Source organism: Trichechus manatus, unplaced genomic scaffold (assembly GCF_000243295.1).
Source record: "Trichechus manatus latirostris isolate Lorelei unplaced genomic scaffold, TriManLat1.0 scaffold00008, whole genome shotgun sequence".
NCBI classification, from domain to species: domain Eukaryota; kingdom Metazoa; phylum Chordata; class Mammalia; order Sirenia; family Trichechidae; genus Trichechus; species Trichechus manatus.
The window spans coordinates 12,781,914-12,798,495 of NW_004443944.1; the positions used below are offsets into that span (position 1 = coordinate 12,781,914).

The following is a 16,582-nucleotide window of genomic DNA, read 5'->3' on the forward strand; positions in this document are numbered from 1 at the left end:
CCCCGGCCGGCCCGGGTTCACTCCCGACCCTTCGGGCCCGGCGCCTGGCTGCTCGGCGCCCGGCCCCCTTCCCGTAGGAACCGCGGGAAGCCGGGCTGCTCCGGCGGTGCTTACACGCGCGCAGAATTAGCGTCAGCCCGACCTCTGCGCCGTTTATTGTTTCGGGATTACTCCTTGTCGATTTGATCACTAGCAAATCCAGCTCCGCTCGACACGGATATGCTTAGCTGATCGGGGTGGGGGGACGGGAGCCGGCCTCCTCCGCAAACCCGCCTCGGGATCCCCCATCAGCGCCTCGGGGCGCTGCACCGGGACCACCTGCTCTCTGGGTGGCCCTTCCCCACCCGGTACTGAGAGGGCCCGAACTAGCAGCCCAGCGGGGTGGGAGGGGCGCCTGCGGGCCGATGGGTGACAGGCCCTCCCCGCCATTTGGGAGAAAGAGCCTGCGGGTAGGCGCTGCCACCTGCTGTGCGCTCCCCCCAGCGGCAGACTGTGGGCAGCCGGGGCGTGGGTGTGCCCTCACTTGAAGAGGGAATGGTGGGTATTTTGCGCCCCGTCATCTTCCTTTTCGGGGGCTGGCTGTGACCTGTTGAGGCTTTGAGGCGTTGTGGCATCGCCAGCAACAGACTAACCTGGGGGTGAGGGTTGGGAGGAAGGAAGCTGGTTAAAATGCAGATTCCCTGGCCCCGCCTTAGACCCACCAATTAGAGTTATTAAGGGGCAGGGTGGGACCTGGGGATGTGCATTTTCACACACTGCCCAGGTGAGGTTGACGCCCACTGAAGGGTGAGACCGACAGCTGGGCGGGGCCTGCGCCTCCCACCCGCCCTTCCCCTTAGCGTCTTCTCTGGCCGCTTCCCGGTGGCTGCCGCTTACTGCCCCGTCGGTTTCTTGGAACAGGAGATGCAAGGGGGTGAGGATGGCGAAATCCAGAGTGGCTTCACCAGGTATCAGTGGGATTTAAAAAAAAAAAAAAAAAGGAATGATGCCAGCTGCCATTTTCTAGGGGTTTTGTCCCCGGCTTCCTTGAATCTTCGGTGAGGCGGTCCTGTTCGCTGTTGTTGTTTAATACAGAGGAGGAGATGGGAGCTCAGAGAGGGAATAGCTGCAGAAGGGAGAGTGAATTCAAGGTTGTTCCTTCGCTCTTCTCCTGTGTCTTAATCCTGACTACTCAGGGCTAAAGAATGGGGACAGGTAACCTGAATTCTTTCCCTGGAATGGTGCCTGGCACATAGTACACCCTCAACAAATATGTTAGTGAATTCATATGATTCGTGAACACTAAAGTTCTGCAGTTATTAATTCATGCCACAAACAATTATGAAATGCTTACTGTGTGCAGGGGCCATGCCAGGTGATAGGAATACAAAGGTGAATTAAACAAGCCCTGCTCAACAGGTGTGTGTGTGTGGGGGGGGGGTCCCAACCTTGGCAGTACATTCACCTGAGGAGCTTAAACAACTACCACTCTCTGCCCCTTTCCGGACCAATGACATATCTTTGGGGGTTGGGTCTGGGTGTCAAGATACATATTTTAAAAGCTCCGGAGATGATTTTAATGTGCGGTCATCATAGAGAACCTCTAATTTAGTGGGTGAGAGACAGAACACAAATAATTATTTACAAGTGATAATTACCGTGATAGAAATATACAGGGCTAATAATAATAAGCTAGCGCAGAGGAAGTGGTGCAGAGATTTAAGAAAGTGTAGGGTTTCGGTTGGAATGGACGGTCACACCCCCGTCTTGGGTTTGTCAGCTTTGGAGCCGATTTATTTCCTAACCAGTGACACAGATTCAGATCCAAGACATTCGCATATATGTTGTATTCAGTCTTCATTTTTAGGAGTAGCAACATCGAGGTGGGAATCCTGGTGTTTGAAAACACGTTTAGATGCACAGAGAGATGGCAGGGCTTCCCGAACCATAATTATGGACCAGTCCCTACAAAGGGACATCCTGTTTGGTAGAGGGTCAGTGAAAATGAGGGAAACCCTCAATGAGGTGGATTGACACAGTAGCTGCAACAATGGGCTCAAACATACCAGCCATTGTGAGGATGAGGCAGGACCCGGCACTGTTTCAGTCTTATACATGAGGCCGACTCAACTGTATCTAACAAAAAAGGGAGAAGAAACTCACATGTGGTGAGTCAGGCTCTCTGCTGGGCGCTTGAGATAAATAGTCCTATTTCATCCCTACAATGACCGTATGAGTTTTGGGGGTTTATTTCCCCTGTTTTACAGATAGGGAAGCTAAGACTCAATGATGTTAAATCATTTATTCAAAGTCATAGAACTAGTTAGTGAGAGCCCCCAGCTGCTCATCCCACCCAATGGCTCTTGGCAATGAGGCCACAGATGGCTGGAGGGTTTTGTGATTAAAAAACCCAAATCCTAGTTGCTGTGTGTCCCAGGGGACAGAGTGTAACGAACTCTGGGGTCACTCAGCATATATTGCCAAGGCGTGCAGCTCACTGCTTGGAGAAAGCCGGTGGCCCCAGAGCCCTTGAGAAAGTTACCACATCCCTGATGTTGAGAAAACCATTGAAATGGTTTAGTTAGGAAACATGACATTTGCCCTACATTGCCGGAAACTGTCTTCTGACGTCATGTGCTTTGCTTCTGGCTGAATGGGGTTTTGCTTCTGGTGAAGTGCCAGAGACTCAGGAGTCAAGAAGCTGGGTCCACGCCCTGGCTTCAGCATTTACTAGCTTTGTGACCTTGAGAAAATTACTTTACCTCTCTGGGTCTCAGATTCTTCATCTGTAAATGGGAATAAAACAATAATTATACCTACCTAGTAGAGTTGTTTTGAGGGTTAATCCATGAAAAGGATTAGAACAGTAAGTGCTTAATTAGCCTTAGGTGTTTACTGGGGGCTAATAGTTAGATCTTACCATGAGGTTTGCTATTGGGGTTGTCTTAAGAGTGCCCCTTTGAGAGGAGGTGGGCTTTGGTGGTGCGAAGTTAGAAATACCATGAACTTCACAGCTTGCTCTTGATGAAATTCGGGAAAATGTGTAGGTATATAATGTGTTCCATCAGGTGACGTATGATGTGTGATCTTGTAGAAAGGGCTGGGAGCTTGGGCTCTGGCTGACCTGAGACTTAGCCTAGTCTAAGTAATAATTCTGGGTTGAAGAAGGATGCTTTGATGTTTACTTTATTTGGACTTGGGGAACTAGGAACTTTTGGTTATGAACTGGGTTGAGAAAGAAAAGCTGAATATTTAGGTATATATTCATTCCACCACTTTTTTTAAAAAAAAAAGCTTAATTGAGGTATAATTTATGTGCCATAAAATACATCCACTGTAAGTGTACAGCTCATTGATTTTTTTAAGTACATTTATAGTTGTGCAACCGTTACCACAATCCTATTTTCAAACATTTCTATCACCCCAGAAAGTTCCCTCATGCCTCTTTGCAGTTAATCCCTGCTCTCATCCCGTCCCCAGGCAGTCAATCATCTGCTTTCTGTGTCTATAGGTGTGCTTTTGCTGAATGTTTCATATAAATGTCATCATACAATATGTGGCCTTTTGTGTCTGGCTTCTTTCACTTAGATAATGTTGAAGTTCCTTTTTACTGTTCAGTAGAATTCCAGTGTCTAGATGTACCACATTTTGTTCATCCATTCACCATGGTGGAATTTGGATTGTTTCTACCTTTTGTTTTAAATAACAATGCTGTGAACATTCACAAGTCTTTGTGTAGACTGTGTGGACATATGTTTTCCTTTCTCTTGTCTACCATGAGTTTTTGGGACCCTCTTTGTCAGTCTTTCCTGAATCTTCTATGACAGCACTGTGGATTCTCCTCCGTCATCTTCCTCTTTCCAGACATTAAATGTTGGAGTTGCTCAGTATTTGGCTATAGGTCCCCTACCCCTCCGTTCCGTTCTCTGCTCCCTCCATGGGTGAGCTCATCCACGTCCATGGCGTCAGTGACCAGGGACCAGAACATTTCTGTCCTCCTGACTTTTCCTCTCAACCTGGCAAAAACTAAACTCCTGGTCTTGGCCCCACAATGATCCTGGTCTTCCTCCAAGGTTGCTCAGCTCAGAGAAAGGGAGTCCCATCTGTTTAGTGGCAGAATCTTGAAACTCAGACTTCATCCCAGATGTCACTTTCTCCCTCACCTCCCATTGCTAATCCGTCACCAAGATCTGTTCGTTTTGCCTCCTGACTCTTTCTGTAATCTGCCCACATTTCCTCAGCACTGCGACCACAGCGGTCATCATTGTCATCATCACTTGTCTTATTGCATTCATGCTATTGACCGACCAATGGGTCTCCACCTTGTGCCCAGAGCAGATGTAGCCAGATGTTGATCTGACCATGAAAATTTGCTACTTAAGACCCACCAGTGGCTTCCCATCGTCATGAGCGCCCTGGCCCTGTGCTGACCAGTATGGTGGCCAGTATCCCCACATGGCTATTTAAATTCAAATGTAACATAATTAAAGTGAAATAAAATTAAAAACTCATTTCCTTGGTGGCACTAGCCATGTTTCAGGGCTGGTGTCCACATGTGACCAGTTGTGACTATTGGGCAGTGTAGATGCAGAACATTTCCATCATCACAGAAAGTTCTGTTGGCGGCACTGCTCCAGCTCCTGCCTGCTTCCGTCCTCATTGTCACATACTCTGGCCCCTCCCTCGTCCAGCCACATGCCCTCAGCTTAGTGTCTCCTCCTCCCAGGCTCCCTCCTGATGCAGGGCCTTTGCGTGTGCTGCTCTCTGCCTGAACACCCTTCCTTTCCCCCTTTACCCATTTAATGCTCAGTTTTCCATTAAACCTCCTCTGGGACGTTCCTGACTAGAGATCACATCCCACTCTTGGAGCCTCTCAGAGCACCCAGCCCTCTCCTTTCTTGCGCAGCAGCAGTTCAACATGTGTGTGACGGGGAGCACCATGTGGTTTGGGACAGTGACATCTGAATCACCATGACACAGGGTCTGGCACCATTATACAGGGCCAGGCACCTGGCACCTTTTTGAGAGAAAGAACAACTGAAGCTGATCTCCAGATTTATTAAAGAAGGATAGTAAAATGTCTGCCCTAGGAGTCGAGAGAGGAGAAGCTTTTCTTGATGATTCAGGCAGAAGTCTGTCATACGTGCTCCAGCTGCCACTTACCTAATCTGATCACATCTCCCTGGCGCAGAATTGTCATGGGTCTATGGAACCAAGTCTGCACGTCTCTACCACGTGCTTGGAGAGCTGTGGAGGGGTGGATGCCTGAGGAACCCGGGGAGGGGAGGTGGTGCCAGGAGGAGGGAACGGATGCTTGCAGGCAAAGCAAAGACAAACCTGGGCCCCCTCAGTCCCTCTTTTCTCTTTCTCTGCGGTGAGGGGTGTCAGGTGGTGGGTGAGCATGTGTTAATTTTCATCTTGAAATATGAGAGCCATATTACAGTGGAGTTTTGTTTTTTGGTGGGTTTATGTGAAAATCTTAAAAAGATACACTAATAACGATGGAAGAAGCCATGTATTCAATGGAAAAGAATCAAATAATATGAAGTCTAGATTGTTCCAGAGATTACAGCATGGATGGTTTGGTTGGCTGAATAGTGGTTCTCAAAATTGTCCGTGTCCTACTCCCCGGAATGTGTGAATTTGTTCTTACATGGCAAAAGGGATTTTGTAGATACGATTTAAATGGAGAGTTTTGAGATGGGGAGATTATCTTGGGTTATCTAGGTGGGCTCCATGTAATCACAAGGAAACTTATTATAAGGAGGAGGGAAGAGGGTTAGAGTGAGGGAAGGAGATATAACGATAGTAGCAGGGGTCATAGGGCAGACATTAGAATATGCTATGTTGCTTGCTTAAAGATGGAAGAAGGGACCATGAGCCAAGGAATGCAGGCAGCCTGCAGAAGTCGGGAAAGGCAAGGAAAGGGATTCTCCCCTGGAGCCTCCAGAAGGAACGCAGCTTTGCCGACACCTTGATTTTAGCCCTGTGAGACCCATTCTGAACTCCAAACCTCCAGAACTGTAAGAGAATAAATTTGTGTTGTTTTACGCCACCAAGTTTGTGATAATTTATTACTGCGGTAGCAGAAAATGAATGCAGACGGGCGTGTACTGTGGACCTTGGGATGGGATTCTCGCACCAGCCTTTATATCCCATGGAGGCGGGTGGGGCCCAGACAAGGAGCCACTTGCTTGGTTGATGCAGCAGAGGCATCTCAAGGCTCATGCTGACACTTTGCTTGAGAGCAGGGAATTTAAATCACATGGGTGACTGCCTCCTTACCTGACCACTGAGGATAAACGCTAATACTTAGATCTTCAGTGTTTTGGCCCTGAATTAGTGTTTTCCCATTCACACTGCACGACAATCCTTTGATGTTGGTATTTTTACATCCTTTTTTTACTGATAAGGAAACCGAGGCTCAGAAAGGTTAAACAATTAGTCAAGGTCGCAAATGAACAGCAGAAATGAATTAGATCTCAGAGGAGTCTGACTCCACATTAGGAGCTGTGGCCCAGGGTCTCCTTCACGAGCATCCAGGGCTGCCAGCTGGAGGGCGTTTGAGCAGCTCTGCCCCCACGATGCTGTTTTTCTGTTTAATCATTTGTTTATCCCCCCATAACAATTCTTCTTTTTTTGCAGAGTGGCTGCAGGACAAAAAATGTGGGAGTGGCAGTTGTTTATAAAATATTGCATTTTTCAAAATGCTGTATTAAGAAAAAGAAACAAAAAGGACAGGAATATGCTAGACTATAATTTTCGGTACCCAGGGCAGGATGCCGGCTTGGTTGCCTTGTGATTAAGAGTTCAGATCAGACCTAAGTTGATATACTAGTTTTGCCATTTTATTACCTGTCTAATGTGGGGCCCTTGTGGTGCAGCGGTTAAAGCACTTGACTGCTAACCGAAAGTTTGGCCGTTTGAACCCACCAGCCTCTCCTCGGGAGAAAGATGTGGTGTTCTGCTTCTGTAGAGATTTACAGCCTTGGAAACCCTATGGGGTCGCTAGGAGTAACCAACTCGATGGCAGTGAGTTTTGGAATGTAGTACCTTATCTCCAGGATGCCTCAGCGTCCTCTTTTGTAAAATGGGGACGTGGTAAGAGTGCCTGTGTTGTCAGGCTAGCATATAAACCCTGGGAGAACGGGGTTGTTGTTCTCAGTCTGGAGGGTAAGACTGGGCTTCAAGTAGGTTTCTAGGCTGGGTGACACTAAATCCTCTTTGTAGAACTTTGTAGAGGCTCTAGTTGAGGAAGAACTCTGGCCAGAAAATGGCCATAGAGAACTTGACTCCGGTCGAAGCTATCTCAGACCCCACAGAAATGCTCCTGCAATTGCTGAGCCTCCAGGTACAGGGCCGCGGCAGGCCACCAGCATCCATCAGTGATTCAGTTCTTATGGTTTATGTGAACTAAAAAAAATAATGACAACATAGGGAGTTCTTCATATAGATACATTTTATGTAATTTAAAGGTCTGAACTTTTTTATTGAAGGTGTCACTTCTAGTTTGTAGTGCTAAAATGCCCTTTTTTTTTTGACACGGTGCAGGTAGTATTAGGTATATAGTATATAAAAACCAAAAAATCAAACCTGTTGCCATCAAGTTGATTCTGACTCACAGTGACCCTATAGGACAGAGTAGAACTGCCCCATAGGATTTCCAAGGAGCACCTGGTGGATTCAAACTGCCGACTTTTTGGTTAGCAGCCATAGTTCTTAACCACTGTGCCACCAGGGCTCCATATAGTATATTAAAAAAACCAAACCTGTTGCCATCGAGTCAATTCCGACTCATAGCTACACTATAGGACAGAACAGAACCGCCCCATAGGGTTTCCAAGGAGCTCCTGATGGATTCGAAATGCCGACGTTTTGGTTAGCAGCAGAACTCTTAACCACTACGCCACCAGGTATACTAGGGTATATAGTACATAGGTATATAGTATCAGGTATATAGTATATAGGGTCGCTTTGAGTCGGAATTGACTCGACGGTAATGGTTGGTGGTTTTTTTTCCCCTTAAGGTGGGTGTGTGAGTGATACAGGAATGTGTGTGTTAATTGTCCCTCCTGACACTATGGGGGTAGTATTAAGAATATAGTACATAGGGGTGTGTGTGTGTATTAATTGTCCTTCCTCTGACATGATGGAGGTAGTATTAGGAATATAGCTACAGGGGTATGTTTGAGGGATGGTCCTTGTGGGGGTTGTGTTGGTGGGTGTGACATCCAGGACCCCACACCTTTCCCTCTCTCTGGTGGTGGAATGAAGGTTTGCATAAGCAGTTGTTTGCTCCCCCCTGGATGAGAACAGTCAGATAAGCCCTGGCAGCTGCCTATTAGGAGGTACCCCCTTGTCCTCTCCGGCCAGCCCAGCTGCACTCACACATTCATCCATTTCCAACTATGTCCCTGCCCTGGATGCTGCCCTGCGTGGACCAAAATCATACCGGGTGGTCCTGCCCACGTGACGTTGGCAGGCAATGACACGGGATGTGTGATTACAAACTGAGAGAGGGACTCTGAAGGGTAGAGCAGGGACACAGGAGCCACACTTGCCGGGAGTTTCCTGAGAACAGTCTCATATCTACATTCAATCTGGCCAGCACTGGGAGACCTGCGTACCAGTCCCCAGGAGAGGGTGTCCATTTGACCTTTGGCTTCTCCTTTGTCAGCAGTGCAGGGGACACGTTGGAAGCAGGAAGCAAGGCATTGAAAAGTAGCCAATAGGCCTTTGGCTATTACTTTTCACGACAGAAAGCTCTTTTAATATCTTTGCCCAGATGCAAATGATGAAAGGGCATGGGGCCAGCTGTACTTGATGGCCTTTGGAAGTGGATGTGCCAGGCCGCTACCTTCACTGCTTAAGTAGAAAGTGAATGGTTTAATGTGGGAAAAAAAAGACTAGTTATGTTTTTTGTCAACAACTTTTACCTACAGAGTTAAACGTGGTGCTGATTTTATTAACTAGTGTCTCTTTTCTTACTAGTGTGTATTTGAAATATCGGTATGTGTACGTAAAGGTTGGCCTGCAGGAAACGTCACCAAAGATCGTTTTAAGTGACTCACGGCCAAACACTTAAAATGTTAAGCAATTATTTTTTGGTTCTTTATATTTGTGCCAAGTGATACTTGTTTTCTCTCTCTGACTCTCCATTTGCCCCTCCTTCCAGCCCCTGGTCACTTACTGATCTACTTTTGTCCCTACGCATTTGCCGATTCTAGATATTTCACATAACATTTATCCTTTTGTATTTGACTTATTTCACTCAGCATAATGTTTTCAAGGTTGTTTTCTCTTTATAGTGGTGATAGAAAGTTTCTTTCCAGAATACATTTAAGTAAAAATCAGGAAGTCAATTTAAAGGAAAGTGTGCTGTAAATAATAGTTCATGAGGCTTGTAGCTGTGCCCCAAGGATGACTGGCATTCAGGAAGCAACGGGCTCTACTAAAATGGATCTGTCAGTCATTTCCTGCCAGGGAAAATAAATGAGATCATCCAGTTGGGCAAATAATAAAACAATTTATTATATTTTGTGAAGTTATCCGTGAAAAACCTGATTTTAAACAATGGTTAGCTTACCAGGTTGATTGGGGATCTTAATGTTGCTTTTATCTTTGTTTAAACAGTTTGAGGGAATTCTGGGAGGGGACAGTTGAAAGGGGCACTGTGGAGGTTTCTGCTGGGAGAAGGACTCTAGCGTTCACAGATAGTCTTCTCGTTGGGTTGGAAATGTGGGCTGGCTGGGTGTCCGGCTTCCTCTGAGATCTCTGCGTCCGCCCAGTGCCTAGGAAAAGCCCGTTTGTCCCCATGGAGTTGGACAGTGAAATTATGGAGATGACTGCTGTCTCCAAGGAAGACACTTGTCCTGTGAACAGTGTCCCCTCAAAAAACAGGGCCTGGGCAGGATCTCCCACCCTCCACTGGGCAGACTGCTGTGACACAAGATGAAGTTGGGCTTGGTCAGATTAGACTTCAGGCACTGTTGATATGTTGTTATTGTTAGGTGCTGTTGAGTCAGTTATTGACCGGTAGTGACCCCATGTGACAGAAGAGTTCTGCCCCATAGGGTTTCCTAGGCTGCAATCTTTACAGGAGCAGATCGCCAGGTCTTTATCCCATGGAGCCTCTGGGTAGGTTCGAACCACTAACCTTTCAGTTAGCAGCTGAGCACTTAACCAATGGACCACCAGGGCTCCTTGTTGATACTTGGGACTGGATGATTCTCTGCTGTGAGGGGCTGTCCTGTGCCTTGTAGGATGCTTAACAGCATTCCTGGCCTTTACTCCCTAGATGCCGATAGCAAGCCTCTCCTGCCCCCCAGTTGTGATGATCAAAAATGTCTTTCGACATTGCGAGATGGCCCCTGGGGGCAGAATCTTCCCTGGTTGAGACACTAGACTAAGGGACTGAATGAGTTCACTGTGAGTGGCCACAGCTTATATTGTCCTTTTGAGATGCCTCATCCTCGTTAAAAAAAAAAAAAACCCAAAGACAACCTGTTGAGCAAGAAATTCGTGTTTGGACTATTGTTCTTGACAGCTGAGTTCAGCTTTCTGATTTAGTAAAGAAGGGAGCCCTCAGTTGTTGGAAGAGAGCATCTGGGAAGCATCTCATTTTGCCAGGAGTGGGGTCTCTTAATGTTGTTAGTAAACTTTTATTTTAAACTGATGTAAATGAGTTTTTTGGCAGTTTTATGTAGGCAGTCCAGACTTGAGAGTTCTCTGTGAGCTCACGGCTGCAAAGTCCCTTGAGCTGGAGCTGAGCTGCTCTCTCTTTTTAGGAGAAATATAAAACGTATCCCCTATGCTCTGTGGGGCGGTGGCACTGTCCCCAGATGTTTTCTTTTGCTTAAAGGGTTTATGGTAGTCTCATTTCCAGATTGTGCTTCCTATGGCTGATTGTTGATTCTTGTCATTTACATTGTGCTAGATGTATTGGATGAGAATGGTAACAATGGCCACTATCCCACGCTTCGTAGGTGCCAGGCACTGCGCTGAGCGTTTTATGTGGATCATCCCATTTAATCCTCCCAGTAACCCTATTTTACAGATGATGAAACTGAGGAACAGAGATTTTTCCTTTTAGAGTTGTTTTGATTTAGAATGACAAAGACTCATTAAATTTTTTAAAATGTGATAAAAATATATGTAGCAGAACAGCTGCCATTTCCACCTTTTTTACGTCCACAATTCAGTGACATAATCTCATTCACCACGTTGTGCAGCTATCACTGCTTTGCTTTTCCAAATATTTTATTTTGTATTCAATCACTTTTTAAAATTGTGGTAAAAAGATCTGTAACACGAGATTTACCAATTCAGCATTTTTTACACGTGTAATTCGGTGATACCCATTACACTCATCCTGTTGTCTAACTACCAGTAGTATCCTTTGTCAAATTCTCTGTCATCATTAACAGATCCTCAATGCTTGCTAAACGATGACTCCCACTTTCCTTCTCCCTCCTGCCCCTGGTGAAAATAAAAATAAAAAGCCCATTGCCGTCAAGTTGATTTTGACTCATAGTGACCCTATAGGACAGAGCAGAACTCCCCATAGGGTTTCCAAGGAGCAGCTAGTGGATTCGAATTGCTGACCTGTTGATTAGCAGTCAACCTCTTAACCACTGTGCCACCAGGGTTTCCAGGTGTTTTCATTGCCTTTAACAGAGACTCAGTGTCACTTAAGCAATTAAAACTTTTTGAAGACTCATTTGAATTTGAACTTATGCAGCAAAATGCTTATTGCTACCTGTCTGCCCTCTCCTGTTTGAGTTTTTCTGCAATGTCCGTCTGCAGTAGATGATTTTTGATGGGAGGGGAGGAATTAGGGGTTTTCAAGGCTTCAGTGATTTGGAGAGAAATATGAGTATAGTCCCTTGATCCCTGGTGGGGACTGATTGTTAGCAGAAATGATGTGACAGGAAGGAAAATTCTAGAAACTTCAAATTATCCCAGTAACTAAGTTCTTCAGAAACATATTGTCTGGTTTTAGAGTGAGTTTACATATTGATCTTTATTCCTCGCCCCCATGTATGCAGGAGCCTTGGTGGTACAGTGGTTAAGCACTCAGCTGCTAACCAAAAGGTCAGCAATTTGAGTCCACCAGTTGCTCCTCGGAAATCCTATGGGGCCGTTCTACTCTGTCCTATAGGGTCAGAATCAACTCGACGGTAATAGGTGTTACTTGTGAGGTTCAACCATGTTACAAGTGCTGGCAGTTTGTTCATTCTAATTACCTTATACTCTTCATTGTATGACTATTTCATGATGTCTTTATGCCTTCTCCTCTTGATGGACATTTGGGTTGTTTCAGTTTTGACTATCGTGGAACATACTGCTGTGAACGTTCTTGAACATATCTTTTAGTACTCATATTTTGTGGCTTTGCTGGGCCCTCGGGTGTATGTGTGTTTAGCTGTAGTAGAAAATCACAGTTTTCCGAAGTGTTTGAATTTGTTTGTACTTCTCCCAGCAGTGGGAGTTCTAGCTGCTCCACACCCTCGTCAACACTTGGCATTGTCTGTCTTCTTTCCTTTCAGGCATTCTGATGGGAGTGTAGTGCTGTCGCAAAAAATTTATTTTTAATTTGTGATTGATTTATTTGAGAGAGACTTCCCTTTCTAGCTCTGAGATTGCTTTAAACATATAGGTTAGCCAAGTCATTATAACACTGAACCTGAACCTGGCAAAAATTGTAACATTACAGTGGCTTTGCCTTTTCCAGGTCTCCAAGTTCCACAGTCTGACCAAGCGCTCTGTGGTTGGGTACTTCACATTATAAGAGCAACAGTAAAAAAAAGTATATGTATTTTTCTTTTAATTGTAAAAGGTGTGCATGCTTATTAAAGACACCCTGGAGAACAGAGAAAACTAATACAGGAAGTTTTGGTGTTACTTTCCCACCAAAGACAACCACAGTTGTAACTAGTATTCTAGCACGTGTCGTTTTCTTCCTGCCCGCTTTCTGTGTGTACATTGTTTTATAAATTATAACAGTGTAGCACATGTGCTTTTATTTTCTAGTTTTTTTTTCACTTAGCATTTTAAGGTAAGGCATTTTCTGCATCATGGCATACTTTGTAAATGATATTTTAAGTGGCAACATATTATTTGAGTAGACATCCCCTAGTTTACTTAACCAGTACACTGTTTTTTTATAAGTTAATTCTTTTTTTTTCACTTTATAAAATGTGTATATCTATAAATTTGGGCAAGCATTCCTCTTTATGATTTATTATAATTTATTTTGTTTTTGTTGTTGAGACTATACGCAGCAGAACACGTACAATTCAGTGACCTTGTATAAATAATGATTTCGTTCTGAAAGCTATCCTTCTGAAGGAAATTTGAGGGAGGTAGAGGCATCTAGACCTGAGAACTCACCGGTGTGGTGTCGGGTAGACCAGATCTGCAAAGTGACACACCACGGTTACGCTCATTACACTGCAGAAAGCCAGTAGGTAAGAACCTCAGGCTTGGTTTTTGGACATTACAAAAGGACTGTCAGCTATTTGAAAGGGTATCCACATCGCAAAGGTGTACCCATTCACAAACAAGTTAACAGAAATTGATAGTAAGAAGAATAACTACTGTTGATCCGATCATTCATTACTTCATAAATATTTACTCTGACCCTGGCACAGTAAACATTAGGAGACAAAAATCCCTGCTTTCTTGTAGTTTACATTCTAGTGACACGTAATATGTGTCTGTTAAGAATGTTATTGCAGTCCGATGGATCGCATTTGTGTGGCCTTTCTCGTCATGGTCTTGTAACTCCCACCCAAGTGTTTGGGTAGGACTGTGCAAATAAGGTAATTGTGGCCCACAAAAGGGATTGGTCAGTTTTGCCATCCTGCTTGGCTTAAAATGAGCCATCCTGGAGGCGGGAAGAAAGGATCTCACCACCACCAAGGAAAGAGAGCCAACAGCAGAGTGCGTCCTTCGGACCCAGGATCCCTGGGCTGAGACGCTCCAGGAACCAGGAGACAGAGAGCTGTAACACAAGATGGGAAGAAGTGGTGGCAGGAGAGTTTGCAGGAAACAGCACATTGGGCTTCCCGGCCCATGGAGCGAAAAAGCTGAGTGCCTTTAGGCTGGGGCTTACTGGCAGAGTTGGGTGCCTCCGGGCATTTATTGGCAGAGCTAAGAGAGCTTTGTAACACTCGCCTGAGCAGAGGAGAGGCTGAGGCCCAGGGAGAAGCCTGCCTGAGGCATGGCTGAGGAGAGGATGTCTTGATGCCCGTTGGAAGAGCTGTATCCTGAGTGTTCCTGAGCCTGAATTGTAACTATTACTTCCCTCATAAACCCCATAATTGTGAGTATTGTCTGTGAGTTCTGTGTGACCATTGTAGTGAATTGATGAACCCAGCAGAGAAGTAGACAGTGCTGTGGGAGGCACAGTTGGTGTCAGAATTGGTAAAGATGACGGAGAGAGGAGGCGTGTCTGGAATCAGCCATAGGCTATTGATCTGCTTCCCCCTTGTGAAGGTAGAGGAGGTCACATGCCACCCCTGGACCATTTTTACAGTTATTAGTTCTCTCGGTTTCTTAGATCCATCACCATCGCCCTAGGTATTTTGAGTGGATTGCCTTATGGCATCTTTACTTGGCCCCAAGCGAGTGTTGTCATTATTCTGTTTTCCAGGAAACCGAGGCTTGTTGTTAGCGACTGTCCAGTTGACTCTGACTCATGGCAATGCCATGTGTATCAGAGTAGAACTGTGCTCCATAGGGTTTTTAAGGCTGTGATGTTTTGGAAACAGATTGCCAGGGCTCTCTTCCAAGGTGCCTTTGAGTGGGTTCGAACTGCCCACCTTTTGGCTAGTAGTCAAGCGCTTAACCGTTTGCACCACCCAACTGAGGGGTTCAATGACTAGCCCTGGGTCTCAGCTCATGGACTTACTCCTGTCTGTCTCACAGATCTCAGCTCAGTTTTCTCTTCTTCAGAGGCCTTCCCCGACCACCCACTCTGAAGGAGCCACCTCCCACTGAATGACGTGTTCTTGTTTGCTTTCTCACCCCACCTGCCCACCTGCAGAAGGTAGGCTCCCTGAGAGCAGTGCCCATGTTTATCTTGTTCTCACATGTCCCCTGAGCTTACCACAAAGACTGGCACGTAGTAGGTGCTCAGCAGATATTTGCTGAGCCAGTGGATGGGTGAGTGAGTGAAAAATGAGAGTCTTCTGCAGCTCCTACCAGGTCGGCCTGCCTCCAGCACCCTTCGCTGTCTTCTGAAATATTAATAACCCTAAGGGCTTTGCCTTACTGATTGATCAGGGGGCTGAGCAGTGGGGCTGGCACACAGTGGGCTGTCAGGGAAGGTTTGGGTTAAATATTGGAGGCGGAATGAGGAGAGAGATTGGACCCTCTATTACACAGAAAAAAGGAAACCCGGGCCTTTTCGACCCTCCTTTTTCCCTCCCTCCCTCCCATAGCCCATTACTTCAAGAAATTCGCCACAGAAGCAGCTACTTGCTTCCCGTCAGACGCCTGCATTACAGATCCCAAATTGATCCCATATCTGCTTCTTGGCTGAAGATGCCCCATTTCGTCCTCCCTGGCACTCAGTGACCTCATCAAAACAGCCGTGTCACTGTGATTTCTAATGTTTCCAAGCAATCACATTAACTGGTGGCTGGGCCTTCATCAGATGGTCACTAATGTCCTTTTGAGTAGTGGTGGGCTGTTTTGTGCCAAGTGATGGGAGGAGGGGCTTGCGGGACCAAAGTCTTGGCTAGAGAAGGACCCCTGCTCAGCCCAACCATCTGCTCTGGAGAGGGCCGGTGGGGCTCAGGAAGGATATGATGTACTCAGCCTGAGAACACTGCCCGAGAGTTCTCCCCAAAGATGGGGCCTGGCATGGGATATTTAAATACTAGTTTTATTTTTTTCCCGTAAAAAAAATAATAATTCCTGTTATAGAAAAGTAATGATTCCTGTTACAGAAAAGTTAAAAGTGCAATAGCTAGAATTATTTAAATTATGGATGATTCCTTCCCATCTGTATCTTTATTGAATGGCTATTCCAACAATCGAAAACCAAATCTGTTGCTGTCAAGTCGATTCCGACTCATAGCAAAGCTATAGGACAGAGTAGAACTGCCCCATAGGATTTCTAAGGTTGTAATCTTTACGGAAGCAGACTGCCATATCTTTCTCTTGCAGAGTGGCAGGTGAATTTGAACTGTGGATCTTCTGGTTACCAACCAAGTGTTTAACCACTGTGCCACCAGGGCTCTTTGTATAAGCCTTAATGACTCCGTATTCCAGAGTTAGGATTTGGGCTATGGCCTTCTACAGCTACATTTTTTTTTTTTTTTTACATTTACATGTATTTATTTATTTTAATTTTTAAAATATTTTCCCATACAAAAATTTATACGTACATTGTTATGTGACTCTAATTGCTCTCCCCATACTGTGACAGCACACTCCTCCTTTCCAGCCCTGATTCCCCATGTCCATTCAACCAGCTTCTAACCCTCTCTGCCTTCCCATCTCACCTCCAGACAGAAGCTGCCCATTTAGTCTCTTGTATCTACTTGAGCTGAGTGGCATACTCCTCACAAGTATCGCTTTATGTCCCACAGTC

At 45.6% G+C, this 16,582-nt stretch overlaps 1 protein-coding gene across 1 annotated transcript in view; it reads left to right on the plus strand.

Annotated features, from left to right (window-relative positions):
* Positions 1-855: 855 nt before the first annotated feature.
* The window catches only part of ATP9A (ATPase phospholipid transporting 9A (putative)), a 154,979-nt gene continuing 139,252 nt past the window's right edge, over positions 856-16,582 (plus strand). The window contains exon 1 of the mRNA XM_004370233.2: positions 856-947. Within this exon, the coding sequence (XP_004370290.2) occupies positions 904-947 (44 nt within the window). The 5' untranslated portion in view covers positions 856-903. The remainder of the gene's footprint in view (positions 948-16,582) is intronic.